We start from the raw sequence: 21,815 nt of genomic DNA on the forward strand, positions 1-21,815 counted from the left end.
GCGAGGTAACACAAACTTCAAGGAACCCTAAAATTAATTCCAGTCCTGAGAATACAAAGGACACCTAACAATCATTTTTTAACCACTCTCTATCAAAAGCTCTTGCTTGTTTTTTAAGGGGAAATAAATTTGGGGACTTCGTATTTTATATATTTAAAAATAAATATCTATTTTTCAGTTTTTAAAAAGTGATGAAGTATTTTCATTCCTTTCTTACCTATTCTTAAAATGAGGGGGGAAATGTTTTTCTGTAAAAGATACTTATGAAACTAATCTACTTCTGTTCAAAAAAAGGTTGACTTTAAAAACTACTAAGCTAGATAACTGATAACTGGGACAAAAGGCCAGCTCTATGACAATTTAGCAGAATTGTTGGATTGCCTTGTCTTAAAAATTACTATATCAAGAAATGCGTGATTTTAAAATCTGTAGCTTTCAGCCTTTAAACAGTATGACATGGGCAAGACAGACTATGTGGGCCAGCCCCAGAACACAGCCTCACCCAGGGTGGATCACACAATGTAACTTAACTATTCAAGATCCAACCATACTGAATAATCAAACACTATGTTTCTGAGCTTCTAATAAAATATCACAGACAGCAGCTAACAGAGGGCCCGGAAATAGGTCATCCCCATTTCTTACACTGCCCTGTCTCTAAGCAAAAGAATTCACATTCCTCAAAACAAGGCTTTAGGAATGTTCTTAAAGCAAACATTCCAAACACCCTTCTCTGATCCCAGAGGCTTAGGAGAGGTGGATGAGGGTTGGGATTCTTTCCCAAAAGAGACTTGGGGAGAGATAGACCTACTTAAGTTACCCCTAAAGGCCAAGTCAAAATTTTTTACAAGAACTCGGGAATTGTAACTGCTTTCAATTCCTGTTAATTCTTGGCCTGTCTTACGTAAATTGCAGTATTGCAAAGGTTCAAGTGGTCTGCAATCTTTCTCCACTCCAGCTATCCTAAAATGTAAGAGATCTAGCTGTGAACTAAAAGGAGGCAAGATTTTTTTTTTGTCCATTTTCTCAGTATTATAGGCTAAAGCATAAAACTTGCTAGACAATACATACTAGAAGTCTAAAATGAAAATAATGTACACTTTAGGGATTAAAGGTTTTTGAATATAAATAAAATGTAATGGGATCGGGAAGGAGACAAACCGTAAGAGACTCTTACTGTCACAAAACAAACTGAGGGTTGCCAGGGGAAGGGGGGGAGGGAGGGGGTGGGGTTATGGACATTGGGGAGGGTATATGCTATGGTGAGTGCTTTGAAGTGTGTAAACCTGGTGATTCACAGACTTGTACCCCTGGGGCTAAAATACATTATATGTTTATAAAAAAATTAAATTAAAAAAAATCTACACAAAAATGTAAAATCACACTATTATGGGCCATCTAATAGTACAAACCTACAGGAAAAAAAATCTTATATTTTAAAGATTAGATGTTTACATCAACAAAGTTAAAAATATCAGGAAGCAAATCAGAGAACATATTAAAGATAACAGGTTACTACAAATTATAAAGTAAATTTCAATAGCAGATGTATTATTGATAACAATAGCTAACCCTCACACATGCTGCGTGTGGGTACCATGCATTGGTCTTAGTACTTTTCATTTTATCCTTACAACCCTATGCACAGGAACTACTAATAGTATTATTTTTCCTGTTTTATAGATAAACAAACGGAGACATAGAGGCGTTAAACCACTTGCCCCAGATCATACAGCTAGTAGTGGCAGAGTAGGTATCCAAACTGAGAAATCTGGTTTCAGAAGCCTTTTTTTTAAAACTACATTCTTCTAACTAAAGAGGCTAAATTATTATTTATTAAGATACTGAGACAGTAAATAAGAAACAATGAATATCAAGTGCTATGGAACATTACAATTTTCATATTAAATACAGCAGTTAATTTCTATGGACATTTGAAAGAACATTAAATCAAAAATATCTAAGACAATTCCACGAACTCTTATATTTAGCCCTTGTTTGTCAATCTATCTAATATTACTAAACTGAGTAACAGAACTATCCAATGAACTGTCCTGAAAGTTTAGAAAACATGGAAAATATTCAAGAGAAAAACACAAGATAAAACAATGTTACACAGATACCTGCAACCCTGGTTGCTCCCAGAACAATGGAACAGATCCCCGGATTTGTATGAAAGAAGAAACAGAGTCATCTAAGTACACAACCTACAGAGAAAAATCAGATATAAAATATTTCCACAAAGTTATTTCCTCTACATAACAAAGACAAATTTACTAACATCTGTTGCCTGCTAGTTTTGTCTTATGACCAGACTCTCGCATATAATTAATTGTCCAAACAAAATATCTAGAAGAGGCAACTAAATAAGTTTGACTTTCTTTTAATAAGTAATAGTTTTGCTGTATATTATCCAAAAAAGAGTAAAAACATAAGCATATGTATCATAACTTTTAAAAAGGAATGCCTTCTAAATCTCAATATTTTACACACTTACCTTTATATTTAATTTTTTTAGTTTTTTTTTTTTTTAATATTTTTCAAAAACTAATTTGAAGAACTGAGTCAGGGTTGGGGTGTGGCCTGAATTTCAATTCAGTAGTTTCAGAGCCAAAAATGTCGTAATTTTAAAAAAATTCCACAACTCTACACATTTCTCAGTGCTCAACAAGGTAAGTGTTATCTTGACCCCTTTATCTATTTCCCCCAGCCACCTGCCCCCTCTGGCAACCACCTGTTTGTTCTCTGTATTTAGGAGTCTTTTTTGTTTTGTTTTGTCTCTTTTTTCTTCATTCGTTTTGTTTCTCAAATTCCACATGAGTGAAAACATATGGTATTTGTCTATCTCTGACTGCAAATGCCATAACTTAATTTTAGATGGTATATATATCTACTTTTAAAGCTGGGGTTTGATTTAATTTCACAAAAAAGTTGTCTTTTTATTAAGACATTTTTATTAAGTTGTCATGCTCTATAATTGAAGATTTTAAAAATTCAATACCAAAATGTACAGCATTGACAACAGCATGCTAATTAGTAAAATTCTTGTTACTCATTTGAAGAGCCATACCTAAGTTTGTTTATAAATAAGTTTGTCTCAGAGAAGCCTTCCTTAAGGCCAGTAAGTAGCCAAGAACAACCACAAGATGACATTAAAAATGTGAGAAAAGGAGTTCTGAATCAAATGAAAATCTCTGGTTTTATTATTTTCTGGGCCTCTCATCTAATACATGAATTAAGCAATATAAAACACTATATACCTGTTCTGTTTCTACAAAATTAGCGACGTGACCGTCATCATTTGTTCCCCGGACGTTAAACCTGGTCCCAGCTCGTTCACAGCTGAGTCTGGAAATGAGGCAAGCCTTTGCCTGCTTATGAGCAGCATAAATTGTTCTGATTTCTACTCCCCCACACATGAGGCGTAATAGCCAGTCATCACAATTCACACCATAGTGCTTGAGATGCAAGTGCAAAGACTGATTCCTAACAGAAAAAAAAATAACTCATTAGCTTACTGAATATCAGATAACATAGCATAAGTATTAAAACAATGCTCCTGAAACGTTAATTTAATGCTATTCAATTAAAAGGGCCTACAAATAAATCAATTCATTTACATTTACTATACTAGGAATCAGAAGAGAAGGCTAGATAATGCGATTTTTTGGCATATGACCTGTAGGTCTACAGAAAAGAAGCCTATCTTTTATATGTTTTTAGTATCTGTGCCCCATTCTGTTGACTTCTTATATAATATATACATAAACTAACTTTTCAAAAAAATGGATTTCATAGGCATATCCCCACCCCACTTTATAAAGCTCTACTCTTAACGCTCCACTTTAATAAAGCTACTTAATTTTAATTTAAATAGCCAATTGAACTAGAAGCATCCATATCAATACGTGTCTAGAGTTTTCCATTACTCCAAATAGTTTAGCATTCTAGGTAACAGAGGGGGCCGTGTTTCCAAACCTTTCTGGAGCAGAAAGTTTTACTCAAACACAAGGAAGCCCAGTGATTAGGAAACACATCAAAGCAGAATCCGGTATGGCTAAAGCAGGGACAGGGGCTGGAGTCCTGCTGGGTTGGCCACCTTCTCATCCTGCTGCCTGCCTCTACTGGGCTCTCAACAGGAACCTTAGTCCTCCAAAAAAAGCACGTGGAATTTCCCAACCAACGGATCACCAAGGAAACTATACTACACAGGAAAACTTTCTGGCTGGTCTCTTCCGATAACAAAGCATTATAAAAATCAATTTTCTATAATATTGAAGATTGGTTCTTTGAGTTTTAAAACTCTTCTGTTTTATGCAGAAATTTTTTCTTAAGTACTCTGCGCTATCTTGCTGTCTTAGTCATTCATACACAGCACTACTGCTAGACCAGCTGTTGCCCAGCCCTTCTCCGAAGGGTACAGGCTGCAGGACAGGTGAAACAGAGTGGCCATGTGCAGTTCTGGTAAGCCGTCCATGCAAGAAAGCGTAATGTAACTGAGTGGTGAGATTACTGCTGGGCTGACACTGAATCCAATGGCCATTATGTATTTTCAAAATGCGACTTCAGTTTTCGTGCGTTGATCGGAGGCCAAGTTCAAACGTGGCCAGCATATCTGGACACAACATCAAGTCCCATGACATGGCAGAGATCTAGGCAACGTACTTGCCCCCACTAAAAACAAGTGGGATCCTATACGTTCGTGCTGGTAGAGTTTCTCCCTCTGCCATCGGCTGTCATTTTTCTTTCCTGTCAATGTGTTGCTGTTTTATTTCTATTTAAATTTAAAAACAACTTTCAACTGGCAGCAGCTTCAAATCTCCAGTGGAATGACCTGACTTGGGTTTTGAGATAGGTGTTTGTGATGACAAAACTGACGTGGCCATATCCTGGGAAATAGCTCTACTAAGCTATGAGAGTAGGTACAGTAAATGCATAAAGCTTTCATTTTTCTATGCCAAGTGAAGCTCAAGAATGTCAATCCTTAGCAAAATTGCAAAAAGTGTAAAAATCAAAACTCATTTTTGGTGACTCTTACTTGTCTCCTGCTAGATGAACTCCCTCAATCTGTGACCTAAACTTGTTGCCACCTCCATCCTTTTTTTTTTTTTTTTTTTTTTAAGATTTTTATTTATTTATTTGACAGAGAGAGATCACAAGTAGGCAGAGAGGCAGGCAGAGAGAGAGGGGGAAGCAGGCTCCCCGCTGAGCAAAGAGCCCGACGTGGGGCTCGACCCCAGGACCCTGAGATCATGACCCGAGCCGAAGGCAGAGGCTTAAACCACTGAGCCACCCAGGCGCCCCGCCACCTCCATCCTTAATTGAACTAACTAAATAAATAATTCCTACTGGTTAAACTTAACAAATGTGCTTAATTGCTGATCATTGAGCCAATGCATCCACTCCTGCTTAAAATTCTAATTATGGCAGGAAAACTTTTATCTCTTAATCTAAGGAATTTGGGCAAAGAATGAGCAGGGCGGAGGAGGGAAAAAAAGTGAGGCCAGTTGCCTGGCCCAGCTGTATCACCTTAAATGTTCAGGGATTTCTATGCCTCCTCCATCATGAAAAGTGTGGAGCTGACATGAGCAGAGCTCTCTGCACTCAGCTGCCCTCAACCCTTCCTTCCCTAGGCCACGGCCATCATCTCCTCCTTTGTGGGGCTCCAAGTCTCTGACTACAGTGCACCAGAGTCTTTTTTCATTCTGCTACTATGCCAGGCCAAAAAAGTTCCACATTAGCTACAAAGTTTCCGCTAAAATTAGTTTCTTATCCTCACATTGTTGTTGGTTTTGAGCCCTCAGACAGACAGCCAGAGCGATGGTTCAGACTCGATGTGCTCCTCAAGGACCATGGGTAGACGGTACAAGGGAGAGAGAAAGAAAATATACAGGAGGAACACCTTGATCTAACCTACTAAGGGAGACCCAAGAGCTGAGAGTCCTGGACTTTGGCCTTACAACATGGAAATAGAAAGAAATATAATTGCTACGTGATGTCAAGGAAAAAAATCAACAGTAATGCTGGCTGTGAACAAGAGAAGCACCATTCTAGAAATCTGGTCAGCTGCAATAAAGCAGTACTGATTAGAGTCACATGTGCCTACCCTTCATGCGTACTTATAGTACAGCACATTTACACATGACAATGAAATACATTTGTTACCTACTTAAGTCTTCCTTTATTATAGTATAAAACTTTATCCTAGTATGCCACTTCTTCATAGTCTATTGCTCTTGAATCAAGTTTATCTACCTATAACCTTTAAAACTAAAAATAAGGCAATGTTATCTTGGAGAAACAGTCTTGTCTCTGCTGGAGACAAGATCTCAAAACTAAGAAGAGTAAATATGGGTAATGCAATTTGATTATAACTAATTCATTCTTAATTTTAACATAAGTATCTTAAATATATTTCATAAATTAAAGGTCAGTCTAGATCAAGAAGAGCAAATGGGTCTTGTGTCCCATGAGAACTTCAGTAAGCTGGCACTGGATGTGTGACCCGCTCTACTGGATTCTGGAGCAGGGAAGAGCGGTGTGCTCAACCAGCAATGCCCGTCGCTGCTGTCTCTGGAAATAACTGATGAACACGCTATGACCCAAATCAAACTATTGCCCAGCAAGCACATGACTACAAAGGGGAAAAAAATGTTTAACGCAAACTCACCAGAAAAATCTATTATCAGTTGTGTGTTCTTGCATGCTACGATGTGCATTAAGACTCAGATCTAAACTAATTCCAGAGGCAGACCATGCAAAATAAAAGTTTCCCGAATTCAAAACTTTTCGCACTTCTGAAATGCGATCCTCATCTGAAGAATCAACTCGTAGTGATATAAATTCAGTGGAAGTAACTCGGAAAACTTCAGATTCTTGAATTTTTCCAACAGACATACACCCGGTGACTAAGACCAGGTAATGTAACATGGTATCACCTGCAAAAAACAAAGAATTAATTGGATTAAAAAGTCCCAATATTTTTCAGATTATTCAGTGTCTCCCAACTTTCTTGTCATGTCTCCAACTTTTTAAATCTGACAGCATGGTTATTTTTAAACTGTCATGGATGGACATGTTTATATTTACAACTGGATTTTGGCAGAAGATGAAAAAAAACCCTTGCTTAAACACATTTAGTATAACGCAGCATTTAAACATTAACAGAGTATCTCACATTGATGAAATTATTCCTCTACTAAATCTGGGGATATTCAAAATTTATCCAGTAAAAAAAAAAATATATATATATATATATACATATATGTTATCTTCCTCATTTTTCTTTTATGAATGCCAGGAAATCCAGATAAGACAATAAATGTGGGAATTCTTTGTAAATAGCACAGTGAAAAAAAAATGGAAAAAATATCAGTGTGAGCTGCCACTGCTGACACATGAACAGAAAGCCCCTGTTAACAACTTATAAAACAATTTGGTTTACGAAAACTTTCACAGAGATTTTTCACTCATTTTGACAAAAATTCTATGAAATTAGCAGGAAGGCGAAATTCAGCAGTGGTGTACTCTGACAGTGGGCTTGGAGCAGGCAACCAAGGCCCTGAATCTTGGCTCCACCACTCCACCACTATCTAGACTAAGTTCAGTGTCTTAACATAACCAACCTGAGATATTCTCCTTCATAAACCAGGATTAAAATAAACCTCGCTGGACTGTGACGGTATACCTGAGACAGTATTAGTTATGCATCTAGGGACAGTGCTTTTTACATTCGAGAGATTCATAACAAATGACAAATCTCCACTTTACACACCAGCCCTCCTCAAAGTATGGCGCATGAGCTGTCACAGTGAGAAGGGTGCTTGTTCCAGAATGGAAACCAACTACCTCACTGTTTAGTTTGGCTGACTTTTTTTTTTCCTAGTAAGACTTTATCAGTGATGGAAGCCATGTGTTGGTTTGCATGATGGCGCAAGCTCCTTATCTCATCACAGACCAATAACAAAATGGTTCACGGACTGGTACCAGGCCTTGGGCCACACCTGCAGCCATGCTATACAGACAAACTGGTAATCACAAAGGTTACTCTGCAGCCCTCGGTGACACTAAGTGGCAGAGAGAGACTCAAGCTGAGATCTTTTAAATACAAAGCAGATGTCCTTTCCACTATAAACCAGAGCAATCAGCATGGTCCTCACTAGGACATCTTTTCCTAAAACACTGCACCAAAACCAAACAAAAAAGGGCAATACCCTGATTTTCTCTTTTGACAACAGATACCGATCTTAAATGTTTAAATAGGACAAATGTCTCTGTAACTTAAAATCAAGAGCCTGAGTATGTAGCATGCCTCTGTAACCAACAAACATTTTTCCAAGATTAGCGTAATTAGGGTTTAAAAGATGTTACCGTGCTTTTAGTTCAAATACAGAGTATGAAATTATATGTAAACAGTCTCTCAAATCCTTAGAATTAAAAATATGGAAAAAGATGAATTATACTGAATAATGAACTTACCAAGATTTAATCGTAAAACACCTAAGAGTCCATATGCATCCAGTACTTTGGAGTATGTACCCTTGATTGCCTCTTTTTCTGCAGATGCTACAAAAAAAAAATTTCAGGGTAAGAAAAATGGCCTGAAACATTAGATTCTATTTAGCTATAAAGCCAGAGTCTCAAAAAAAAAGCTGCTAAATCGAAATCTGATTCTATTTTTTTTTAAAGTAGGCTGCATACCCAGTATGGAGGCCAATGCAGGGCTTGGAATCCACAACCCTAAGATCAAGACATGAACTGAGATCAAGAGTTGGACAGTCAACCAACTGAGCCATCCAGACGGCCCTGAATCTGATACTTAACCTAAATGTATCACATAAACTATTTTCTCAAATAGTAACTCAAATGTCCTACTTGAAGAGTCAACAACTTGTCCCAGCACCACTGATGAATTAATCCAGCTTCTCCCAATGATCTGAAGTACTGCCCTGAATAATACTTGCATGTTTTGGAGGTTGTTTTTGAATCTTCTTCTTTGTCCACTGATATGTTTGCCAATTTTTACTACCACCACTACCCTGGGTTATCATACCCCTAGTGGACATTATCCAACCCTTTTACCTACAATCTTTCAGAATCTGGCCTCAACCTTCTCTTTCTGCTTCTGCTTCATTTTTCATTACTCCCACAACCTGCGTTCTATGCTCTCATCACATTAAATGGCCCATTAATTAACCAAACGTGCTCTTTTATACCCCAGCACCTTTGCACAATTCTAACTTTCCTCTTGCAAGGCTCCACTTAACCTTCACCTTAAATAAACTTCACCCAAGGCCACTTTCTGGAAACCTCTCTTTACCTCTACAGGCACAGTTCTTTCACAGAACTCCCTCTCCATGCTGCCGAAACATTTCCTATAGACCCATGACTTGTCTTTCCCATTAACCAGCCTGATCCTAGAAGGTGGGAGGGAACACTGTCCTAAGCATCCTGTCATCCCTGACATTTAGAATCGGGCTTGAAACACAGAAGATGACAAATGTTGAAATGATAAAAGCTAATGGCAACACTTGACAACAGAGTTTAGCGTAGGAACACAGATCTTCAGTTTGGCCTTTGTCTTGATTCATTTCTTCATAATGTTGATGTTATCTTGCCATTGAATATACCCCCATAGAATCATATCCCTAGGTCAGGGTGTTGTGGTTACTCTATTGAGAAACAAAAACAAATCCTGAATCTTTAAAGGAAAACTCTTCCTAGAGCAACTACAGTTACTAAAAAGTTGACCCCAAAACTCCAAAGAAATATAAGCCACCGTTGTATCTCAACGGACAATTCCAAAGAATTCTAAAGTCCACCAAATCCAGAAAGGTCTGATCCTCTTTCTCATTCTCTCCTTTCTCTTCTGTTTCGTTCCTTCTCTACTGTTCTCCCTTTCCACTCTCTATTCCACACCGCCAACTCACCTCCTGGCTGACTAGTTCACTCCTTATTTACCCTCATCTCTTGCCCCATACCCCCTTTTCCTTTCCTCATTCATCTCCTATACAGAATTATAGTAGATTTCAGCAATAGTATGTGTTCCACATTAGAAAAGCATGTTATGGGGCCTCTGGGTGGCTCAGTAGGTTAAGCGTCTGCCTTTGGCTCAGGTGAGGATCTCAGGGTCCTAAGATCCAGCCCTGAGTGGAGCTCCATTGAGCAACCTGCTCAGTGAGGAATCTGCTTCTTCTCCTCCCTCTGTACCCCCCCCCCCAAGCTAGTGCCCACTCTTTCTCAAATAAATACATAAAATCTTAAAAAAGAAAAGAAAGCATATTATTAGATCCTTATATCCTTCCCACTTCCTGTCAATCTTTATGGCCAAAAAATGGGCTATCTTCTCTGCCTACTGCTTTGCCGAATACTTCTGAGTTCTTTGTATTAGAGAGCTTTTCCTTTTCCGCCAGAGCTCTTCTCCAGGGTTCTACAGACCATCTCATCTTCCCTGCCTCCTTCACCTCTTTTCAGACCATCTACTCATAAGACTTCTTCTTAGTTAACCCATTTCTGTCTTGGAGTGAGTTGTGTTCTGCTAGCTGGCAGAACACGCTAAAACTAATTATTCAATTAATCACTCAATTAGCAGATACTGTCATAATTCTCTAGCATGATCATTAAGTGTGGGCCTTTACCTTTATCAAAGCACCCCAAATGAAATTAGGGAGTAAGATTTCCCTAAGCCATTAAAGTTATGGGGATTTGTATTTCATTCTGCATTTGTAGAGTTCTTTTTATGATTACACCATATAGTTAAATAACAGTTACTCCTAACATTAAATGACAAGCGACACATATACAAAATGTCACATTAATTTTAATTATATTTTGTAAAGTAAATCAGGACTGCCCGTCCCTAAACACTCCCTCATTAAGAGTACTGTATACATTAAGGCAAACATTAGGGGCGCCTGGATGGCTCAGTTGCTAAGTGTCTGCCTTTGGCTCAGGTCATGATCCTAGAGTCATGGGATCGAGCTCCACATCGGGCTCCCTGCTCCATGGGAAGCCTGCTTCTCTCTCTCCCACTCCCCCTGCTTCTGTTCCCTCTCTGGCTGTGTCTCTGTCAAATAAATAAATGATATCTTTTTTTAAAAAATGAAGCAAATATTAGAGATTTGTTATATCTCTGATGACAGAGGCATGGCTTCCAGAGAAAATTATTAGAGTTTTAGAGGTTACATGCTCTATGTACTTAACCCCACTAATACAGTAATATAGATATTACTAGATGTATCCGTTTCAGCACCTAAATCATTATTTAGGTTCAAATACCAGCAACCAGTAAAATTAAAAAGAAAATGAATTTTAATATTAAGCCATTACCCTCCCTTAAAAACAATAAAAAAGTCATTTTATAACTTAAATTACCATGCAACAAAATGGTCTCTCTTCTAATAATATATAATAATGATCTTTTCATTAACTGTGCTCCAAATATCTGAATATGTCATGTCTCTCAGGCCCCATGAAGACCCATCTATGAAACTGTTATCTGATTCAAACACGGCAACAAGTGTCATTTACACTTTTATGTTATATTCTAAGACTCAGGAAACAGGCCTACACACAAGCATACAATTTAAACTGAAGTGCTTATTCTTAGGTAAAAGTATGCTAAAGGAAAGGAGAAATAATTTGAAGAGTAGATATCACTTTCCTTCCAAGGAATTTTTTTGCTTTCTCCTCAAACTATTAAATGAAATTTTAGAGTGATGAATGACGTTTCAGCTGAGCTATCTATATATTGCTTCTGTGGTGATTACGACAGAACACATATTATTCAATTTTCACAACACCCCCATGGGCAAAATTACAACTATTTCCCTCTGACATGAGGAAACAGGCTTAGAGAGGTTATCAATTTGTTACTAACTTGCCTAAGCTTCAACAGCCTGAGTCAGAGAATGCAGCTTCAGGAGGGAAGGGCTTTTGCCTAGTTCACTGCTCTATCCCTAGGGGCCTAGCTCAGTGCCTGGTGCTCAGCGGGAGTTCAAAGATTTTATGTTCAATGAGTTTGTCAATGAAATTTCAGAGCCATATGTAATTTTAACTCCCGACACTTCCAATTCCCTAAGAGAAAACCATATTCTTCCTAAACATCTTTTCTGTAAAAGACTGTAATGCTTCATGCTTCAAAGGCTTGGGGTGGAACTGAGGGAGGTCTTTTGTAGGCGGACAGAGCCCAAGCAGAGTAAGAACAACGGTCCCGTGCATGGATTTGAAGAAGAGGAAGAGAGGGCGTCCACTTGGGGGAGGGATAGGCTGGGATAAGTCTGAGCGGGGTGAGGAGGGTAGTGCCCACCAGGGATGTTGGGAGTTGCCTGGTATGGTAGGTTGACGCTTGGGTAGGACAGAGAGGGCAGGGTGCACTGCAGGGAAGCCCAAGGCAGGGTGCAAGAGCCCATGGGCCGAGGGGGGCACCCGTACGTTGGAGGAGGCTGCAGAGGCAACAGAAGAGTGGCTGGTCAGAGAGGGGAAGGATCAGGATAACGGGGACCAGGTTCCTCACTGTCAGAGAATGAGAGTGCAGTACGGGAAGAGAGAAAACTAGAATGGGCACTCCGGACTTGAGTGAAATTGGAATTACCAGTGTGAACTTGTAGTTTTCCAGACGGACTGAAAACATGGATATAAGTGGGTGTGTATAACCATTTATACATATTCACACACAATTACATATTCTCCTTAGCTCTGTCCATCGGCAGGGCCTGAGATCAGCAGTACTCCAATGGTGATAACCACAGCCAGCACCCAGATCTTGCTTTCGAATACCATTCTCCACTGTTAAGGACTCCTTGGAGAAATGGCTGGTAACAGGGCAAAGGCGGCACAAGTTAAGCCTGGAATATATTCTTGTGCCAGAAAGAAAGTGCTCGAAGAATAATGGAGACGTGCCATCAAAATACAGAAGCCAGCTTGAAGGGGCTTCTACTAGAGAAATCTGGAACAATTTGAGCTTTAAAACAAATTATAATAGGAACAGGATTACAGCACACCGAAAAAGGCCATAACCAGAAGTGTGATGAGTAATGGGGATGTTTATAGGCTCTCGAAGTACCGGACATCAAAACACTTTTTATACAAGAGAAGGGTGTCTTCCAGGGACCATCTTAACCAAAGAATCAGAGTGAACACCCAACGGTAATGGGATAAGACAAAATCGTGTGCCCCCTGACAGGATACCACAGAAAGGACACAGCACCACTTTGGTAATATTCCTGCTGATACAGAACCTCAACCTGAGCACGAGGAGCCATGAGACAAACTCACAGTGATGTACACTCTGCAAAACAACTGGCCTTTATCTCCAGAAGTTTTAAGGTTATAAACATCAAAGATTGAAGAACTTCTCCAGATTTAAAGGGAATAAAGCGGCATGACAATTAATAAAATGACAAATCTGAACTGTATCTTTTTGTTATTATGAGTCATTGGGACAACTGGTGAGTTTGAATGGAGTCTGAGATTAGACAGAAGTACAATGTAAACTTTTTTGATGGTTATATTGTAGTTATGAAGGAGCAATTCTTTCTAGGAAATAAGTAACAGTATTTGTGGGTGATGGGACATCATGTCAGCAAGGTATTCTGAAATAATTCAGAAAATAGTTCCTTGCACTGAACTTCAGCTCTTCTGTACCTTTGACAGTGTTTCCAAATTTTTTTAAAGAATTGAATGTAATCATCAAAAATAAATTTTAAAAATACACATGCACTTTCCTAAATTAAGAAGGTTTTATCTCTACATAGTACTAAGATAAACTCTTACAGTACTATGTTATCCCCTCCACATACACTTTTTTTTTTTTTTAAGATTTGATTTATTTATTTGACAGGCAGAGAGGCAGGCGGAGAGAGAGAGGAGGAAGCAGGCTCCCTGCCGGGCAGAAAGCCCGATTTGAGACTGGATCCCAGAACCCTGAGATCATGACCTGAGCCGAAGGCAGAGGCTTTAACTCACTGAGCCACCCAGGTGCCCCCTCCCCATACATTTTTTAATGGGGGAAAAGATCCCCTTATTTTTTTTTTTAAAGTTTCTTTCTTTCTTTTTTTTTTTTTTTAAGATTTTTTAATTTATTTATTTGACAGACAGATCACAAGTAGGCAGAGAGGCAGGCAAAGAGAGAGAGAGGAGGAAGCAGGCTCTCCGCGGAGCAGAGAGCCTGATGTGGGGCTCGATCCCAGGACCCTGGGATCATGACCCGAGCCGAAAGCAGAGGCTTTAACCCACTGAGCCACCCAGGTGCCCCAAGATCCCCTTATTTTATGAAACTCCATGAAATATAGAGAAATACACGCTGTAAGAGGGAGAGACTTAAATTATTGTCCTATTTCTCTGGTAATTTTTAATTCTAGAAAATAACCTGGGAATCTTCCACTATAGAGATTATTTAAAATAAAAAAGCCATACTACTTTAAAATAATGTGTATAACTTTTAGATAAAACACAGAATGTACAGATCGTTCACTCACTCATCCCCATCTTTCTTTTTCCCTAATACTTTCCCCTTGCATCCTACACTGCAGCCAAAATGAATAAAAAAGGAATAATGGGTGGCTCCTTCTGTGCGCCCCACATTGTTTTCCCTCTCCCTTTGTTCACAATGTTCTTTCCATCTGGAACACCCTTTAGTCATCTTTTGTGTTTCCAAATATCACCCATCCTTCAATACCTAACTAAAATGCCTCTTCCTTCTTGAAGTTTTTCCCTGATCGCGCTGGAAGTAGATCTTTCTTCCCATTGTTTTATATCTCATTCACTTTAATACGAATAGCAACAGAAATTGTCTCATTTCTTTCTTTTTTTTAAAGATGTATTTATTTATTTGAGAGAGAGCACACTCACGCACACATGCATGGATGTGTGCACACAAGCTGGGGTGGGAAGAGCAGAGGGAAAGAGAAAAGGAGAGAGAGAATCCCAAGCAGATTCCCTGCTGATGGGGGAGCCCAACCTACAGCTCCATCTCACCATCCTGAGACCATGACCTGAGCCAAAATCAAGAGTCAGACACTTAACCGACCCACCCAGGTGCCCCTCGTTTCTTTTTATCTCAACGCAATACCAACCTAACCACAGATGCTGAACACCAAGACTACTAAATATTCATCTAATAGACAAAAAATCCAGGAGCTATAGCACAAAAGGGAATGTTTTGTGAGTTTTAAAATAATACTTTAAAATAATACTTAAACATTTAACTTTACTACCAGCATCTGAATGCCCTAAGTTTAACAATTCCTCACAGTGACATCTGGAAATGTTCAAATGTGATCTCTATGGCGGTACCTCTAGTGGCGTGAGGGTGGGAATGGGAAGGTAGGGGTCAGGAAGACAGGCCTTGTTAAATGATTTCTAACCAGGGCTTAAACTAGTGGAGTTTATGCAATGGTAGGATGTGTCAAGAGCCCCGAGGAAAAAAGAGTGAAAGAATGAGAGGACATGAGAGTTCAGGGGGAGAGTTCAGGGGATATGGTGATTCGAAGTTCAGGTTACTACTTGCCAGGGCTGTCTTTCAAGGTTGTCTACTGGGCTTTCAATGAGGGCAACACCCTGCTCTGCATTTTTTTTTTTCTCCTGTTCATGTTGTTTAGTAAATAAGATGCTAGGAAAAACAAACTTTTCTTTTTTTACAAGTTACTGATTTCTAACCACCATCCAGACCTTGAGCAGCCCAGCTCAGGTAAGGAGGCCTGTACCTCTTGAGCTCACCTATTCAACATGTAAAATAAGGAAGAGCCCAACCCCCAGAGTTACTGCTCTAACACCGCAGGGAAGAAGAGTACCTAACTCCCTCAAGGGCTTATTTTAAGGAGAAAATCTCTTCTTCTCTCTTTCCTTATCATGCCCAACACTACCATTCACTAGGCTTTCAATTTCTTCTTAACTTTCCATCTAATGTGAACATGTAGTTCCTGAGACATAAAGCTACCTTATGCATAAATCTATTAATTACATTTTTCAACATATCCAGGCATCCACAGAACTGCTAATCTGAAGGCTCTCTGATTCCAATCCTAGTGAATATGTGAATATGAATAAGGTCACAGAACAGAATTTAAAGCAAAATAAAACATGTGCCATAAACACTTATTCTCATAAAAAATATTTATGGATGAAATTACATGATATCCGGAACTTACTTTAAAATAAGTGGGGAGGGGGAACTAGTGGACAGGGATATAGATAAACACAAGGGTCCATGAGTTGACAATCATTGAGGATGGATGACAGATATATGGAGTCAGTGAAACTACTCTCCCTTCTTTGATAAATGTTTGATACTTCCCAAAATCAAATGATAAAATTTATTCTGACAATATTCTTTGGCATGCTAGGTAAGTTCAGAAAGAAGAGAAAACAAGATAACTCTGGACAGTTAGTAAGAGCGGAGGCTACTGGAATTCTAAGCAATCTGGGAGGTGCTTTCCTTCAATTACCCTAGACCACAAGTACACTCGTCAAAAGCTCAATGGGCATCTGGACTTTCATTATTTGAAAGGAAGCAGTTAGTCCTACTGCCTGTAGAATGACCCCATAGGGCATGCCTGGGTGGCGGTGAAGTATGCAACTCTTGATTTTGGCTCAGGTCATGATCTCAGGGTCATGGGATTGAGCCCTGTGTCTGTGCTATGCTCAGTGCGGATTCTGCTTGAGAGTCTCTCTCTCCTCCTCCCTCTGCCCTTCCCCCTACTTGTATACACATGCATGTGCTCTCTCTCTCCCTCTCTCCAATAAATAAAATCTCAAAAAAAAGAAAAAAAGGATGACCCCATAGCTTACTCTCAGGCCATCATATAATCATCAATGATAAATACATAATAAATTGGGAAGGAAGACTCTGCAATTACAGAATGAAGACCCCAGGAAAGGTAAATACTGCTGTACTCTGCCATAAATGTTTTCCTTATTCATCCTAAATCACTTAGCTTTAGTATCCTCCTCTGTTGAAAACAGCCTTGGAGAATAATGAGCTGGCCCTGGCTCGTCACAGAAGAGGTTGAGAAATACTGAAAACTACACTAAGCCATGAAGTAGTAACATCCAACACCTTAATTCGGACAATTTAACTCACTCAGTATTTTAGCTCTGTGCTGCTTTCAAAGTTCTTATAACCGAACAAATTATGACTGAACGTAGACCTAACCTACGTTTCCTACCAAAGCGACAGGAAAGGAATGAAGAGAGAAGCTACAGAGATGATCTATTTAGAGACAACAGAAAACACTCAAGAGTCTAAATATATCAATTGGCCTTTATCAAAACTTAATATACTAATTGTCCTCTAGCATGTTTCTCAGCACCCTCCTTTGCTGGAGTGACTTGCTTTTCTAGCACTGTATCATAGGACATCATCGGTATTATTCAGCATTATTGGTAACACATTCTCTTCTCAAATTAGAATATCAGGCAAAAAAAATGAAGCATAAGCTCATCTCTGGAAAGTCAGATGAAAACACAAGCATATACCTATTTCTTGGTTCTCATGACTGTGACTCTAAAACAGAGGTTTATTAAACATAGGATAACTGGTGATCAGACCTGCACGGCCAACTCTACCACCTGAGCAGAAAGAAACAGAATTCACTTATTATCTGGGATCCCCAGGTGATTACAAAGTCATCTGTTTTAAACTCCAATGGTACTGAGGATTAATTTTAAATGTAAATTTCTCTAACTTCTGACAATTACAAAAATTCAAACTAAACAGGGGCGCCTGGGTGGCTCAGTGAGTTAAGTGGCTATCTTCCCTCAGGTCATGATTCCAGGGTGCTGGGATAGAGCCCAGGGAGCCTGCTTCTCCCTCTCACTTGTGCTCTCTCCCACTCTCTCTCAAATAAATAAAAAAGATCCTAAAATAACAATAATAATAATTCAAACTAAACAATGAAGCTACCTAATGAAGGTCCTGCTAACCCAATGTCAACATTCGGCTGTGGCTCCAACCTTCCAGACAGGCAGCAAACTGTCTTTTTTTTTTTTTTTTTTTTAAGATTTTATTCATCATTTGACACACAGAGAAAGACCATAAGCGGGCAAAGAGGCAGGCAGACAGAGAGGGGGAAGCAGGCTCCCCGCTGAGCAGAGAGCCCGATGCGGGACTCGATCCCAGGACCCTGAGATCATGACCTGAGCAGAAGGCAGAGGCTTAACCCACTGAACCACCCAGGCGCCCTGCAAACTGTCTTTCTTCAGCTGATACTCCAGACCAAACTAGAGAAAGTCATTAAGAATGTGAAAGCAAGATTACACATTAGTATGCTCTTCCTAGAATCACAATTTGCCTGTGGTTGCGAGCACTGCAGTTTGTGGTTGGCTTATTTGCATACAGGTATCACTTTGGGGTAGTACCAGAGAGCCTCTCGTCAGAGGATCCTAGAGACGGTGCAAAACAGGCCACTCATTTTCAAAAGAAAAAACTAAGAATTTAGGTGATTCATCCAAGATTGTGTAACTACCTGGCAGTAAAGCCACTTTCCATTTTCTCATACATAAAAAGAAAAATTGTTTTAAAAGGAAAAGGTTCTCTTTGTAGAATTAAAAAATTAAAATTCCAGTTGAAAGACATTAAACTCTCCAAATTGATGTTCTGTATAAACAGCAAATCCCAATGTTGGCAACATTTCAAAATAATAGTAACCTTTCACTCATTACGTAACAAGTATTTATTGAATGCTTACCATGTACCAGGACACTGGCAAAGTTCTACAAAGAAAAAAAGCCGGTGCTCTGACACCTTTTAATAGGAAGATAGCTATTATGTAAGTAATATATGCAAAATCATAAATGATAGTAAGTACTATGATAGAGTTACAACAGAGTACAACAGGAAGACCTAATTTAAAATTATTGGGGGGACAGCAATGGATAGGCCTGCCTGCAGATGTGCCCTTTAAGTTGAAATCTGAAGAATAAACAAGAAGTTAGCCAAATGAAGAGTGGAGGGAAAAACATTCCATGCAACATACAAATACTTTATGACCCAGCAATCCCATTCCTAAAATACATCCAACAGAAATGTGTATGTATGTGCACCAAAAGACATTTATAAGCATGTTCATACTAGTATCATTCATCAAAGAAAGAATTAGAAGGAAATGTCAACAGAACCAATACTGGAATATTTATACCACGGAATACCACATAATGAAAACTTTTTTTTTTAATACTTTATTTATTTATGACAGAGAGAGATAGCAAGAGAGGAAACACAAGTGCAGGGGAGCTGGAGAGGGAGAAGCAAGGCTCCCCACTGAGCAGAGAGCCTGATATGGGGCTCAATCCCCAGGACCTTGGGATCATGACCTGAGCTGAAGGCAGGTGCTTAACGACTGAGCCACTCAGGGGCCCCAACAATGAAAACTTTTGCCACCTGCTACAACACAGATGATCTCCCAGACAGAACACTGAGAGAGAGAAGCCGGCCCCAAAAGAATACATATTGAATGATTCCATTTATGTTAAGTTAAAAACTGGATAAAACTAATCTATGATGTGGGGTGCCTGGGTGGCTCAGTTGGTTGGCCGAATGCCTTCAGCTCGGGTCATGATCCCAGAGTCCTGGGATCGAGTCCCACATCAGGCTCCCTGCTCCATGGGGAGTCTGCTTCTCCCTCTGACCTTCTCCTCTCTCATGCTCTCTCTCACTGTCTCTCTGTCAAATAAATAAATTAAAAAAAAAAAAAAAACCTAATCTATGATGTAAGAAGTCAGGCAGTGATCATCTCTGCAAATCATAACAGAGAGAATAACTGGGGAGGAACGCGAGGGAATCTTCTGGAAAGCAAGTAATAATGTTTATTTCTCAACCCGGCAGTGGTAACATGTATGTGCTCATTCTAATAATTCATCGCATTCTACATTTATGATTTACGTATTTTTCTAAATGCATAAACACATTTTAAAATAAATACTGAGCAGAATAAACAGCATATGTGAAGGCTCTGAGATCAGAAATAATTGGGTACATTCAGAACTAGAAGGCCAAAGTGGCTGGAACACAGAAACCAAGAGGCAAAATAGTCTTAAGACTGAAGAGGGAGGCAGAGACTCAATGATATAATGCAGATCATCTTAAAGAGCTCGGATTTTAAGTTCCAAGTGGTCAACCATGAAAGGGGCTTAAACAGGGAAACAATATGATCTAAATTGTATTTTTAAACAGACTGGAGAGTGGGGGAGGGGAGTGGAAACAGGGAGAGCAGTTAAGGAGGCTCTAGGAATGATCCATGAAAGGCACTACAGTGGCCAGACAATAGCAGAACCAGGTAAAATGGTGACTTGCATGGATTCTCAGTGAAATTAGAAGGTTGGGCACACTGGACATGGTAATTGATTGAATGTGTGAAGCTGGAGAGGAGGAAGTATAGAGGATGACTCTCAACTTCTGGTTTAAACAACAAGGTGGATGGATTGCAATCCACTCTGATAAGGGAGACCGAAGGAAGAGCAGGTCTGAAGGAGAGCAGAGAGCAATGTGACTATTAACACAGGACCACCTATTCCAACCTTTCCATACTATGTAGTCCCCATTCAGGTTAGGGTATCATGGAAACCCAGACAATGATAGTAATCTCTACCTTATTTTGCTAATCAACAGCCCAATGCAAATTACTTATGATATTTCTACAACCACAGCAATTCAATCAGGAAAGGACACAAAACTCAGTTTGATCCAGTGCAAGGGAAAGAGCATGTTCCTTTTTTGGGTTTCAATCCATTCTCTCTGATGGAAAAAGCTGGATTTCAACTGTGTCATCCAAAATAAGTAATTATTCTACCCAACTCTGTATCAGTCCCACACAGCTTTGCAACATCCACAAATCTGGTAAATACACTTTCCATCCATTCCCCAAGAGAATGATGAAATCATTCAACAAAATAAGCAAAAGACATGGGCCCAGTGCTGACCAAGGACAGACCGCTAGTGAGCTAGGAATTTACTTAATTATAAGATTCATTCTTCCTATATTTCACACAAGGTTCTTAGGATTACAAAACTTTATTTACCTACATTTCAGTAAGGTACTCAACAGACTACACCATCCTATGGTCTACTAGTGAACAGAATATGTAACTATATAAAATGAGGTTCGGGACGTTGTCAGAGAAGGCCAGATAGGGAGAAGGGACTTTCATCCCTAACGGCCAGTAATAAGATACCACCCACCTTAGTGTTAGTGGAGATACAACTCAAAATAAATATTGGTAAGAGCTAGTTTATGTAAGTAAACGCACTTTATATTTAAAGTTATATAAGAAAACTATAAAATGGAAGTGAGTATTTTAATAAGCATAACATTCAGTATATAGAAGTATTTTATGTTTAAGGCAATAATTCAATCAGAAATATTTCCTTCCTTCCTTTTTTTTCCCTTTCCTTCCCTTACCTTCTCTTTTCTCCCTTCCTTTCTCTCTTTCTTTCCTTAGTTATCTCAATATCATCTAGGAATTCAAAGAACCTAAGTTTCAACCTAAATGAAGAGAGTAATTAAATAGTGTCCAATTGGCCAACAAGTTAATCCATCTCCCCAAATGTCATATATACTCACAATAATGCAACTAGTTCAGTGGCTGTGAAATGCACTCTAGTGTGAACACATGCTTATGTAACATAACAATGGCTTATCTTTGCAAACTCTATTTTAGTAGAAAACAATAAAACACAAATTCTTATCTTCAACCATTAAAAAACCCAAGCAGATTTAAATTGTCACCAATAAAAGTATAATATCAATTTTTAAAGCTGTACCTCCTTTTGGCACGCTAATTACAAGGCTTACTCCAAATGCACTAGGCTACCCTATTTC

The 21,815-nt window shown here is 39.1% G+C and overlaps 1 protein-coding gene across 8 annotated transcripts in view; it reads right to left on the reverse strand.

The window, feature by feature from the left end:
- The window catches only part of SYNJ1 (synaptojanin 1), an 86,802-nt gene that overhangs the window by 55,385 nt on the left and 9,602 nt on the right, over window positions 1–21,815 (reverse strand). For all 8 annotated transcript variants that reach the window (XM_059392267.1, XM_059392270.1, XM_059392273.1 and 5 more), the window contains exons 3-6: window positions 8,479–8,565; window positions 6,671–6,938; window positions 3,261–3,486; window positions 2,124–2,207 (exon numbers count right to left, since the gene is read on the reverse strand). In XM_059392267.1, the coding sequence (XP_059248250.1) occupies window positions 2,124–2,207; window positions 3,261–3,486; window positions 6,671–6,938; window positions 8,479–8,565 (665 nt within the window). The remainder of the gene's footprint in view (window positions 1–2,123; window positions 2,208–3,260; window positions 3,487–6,670; window positions 6,939–8,478; window positions 8,566–21,815) is intronic.

The sequence above is a fragment of the Mustela nigripes genome, chromosome 2 (genome assembly GCF_022355385.1).
Source record: "Mustela nigripes isolate SB6536 chromosome 2, MUSNIG.SB6536, whole genome shotgun sequence".
Classification (NCBI taxonomy): domain Eukaryota; kingdom Metazoa; phylum Chordata; class Mammalia; order Carnivora; family Mustelidae; genus Mustela; species Mustela nigripes.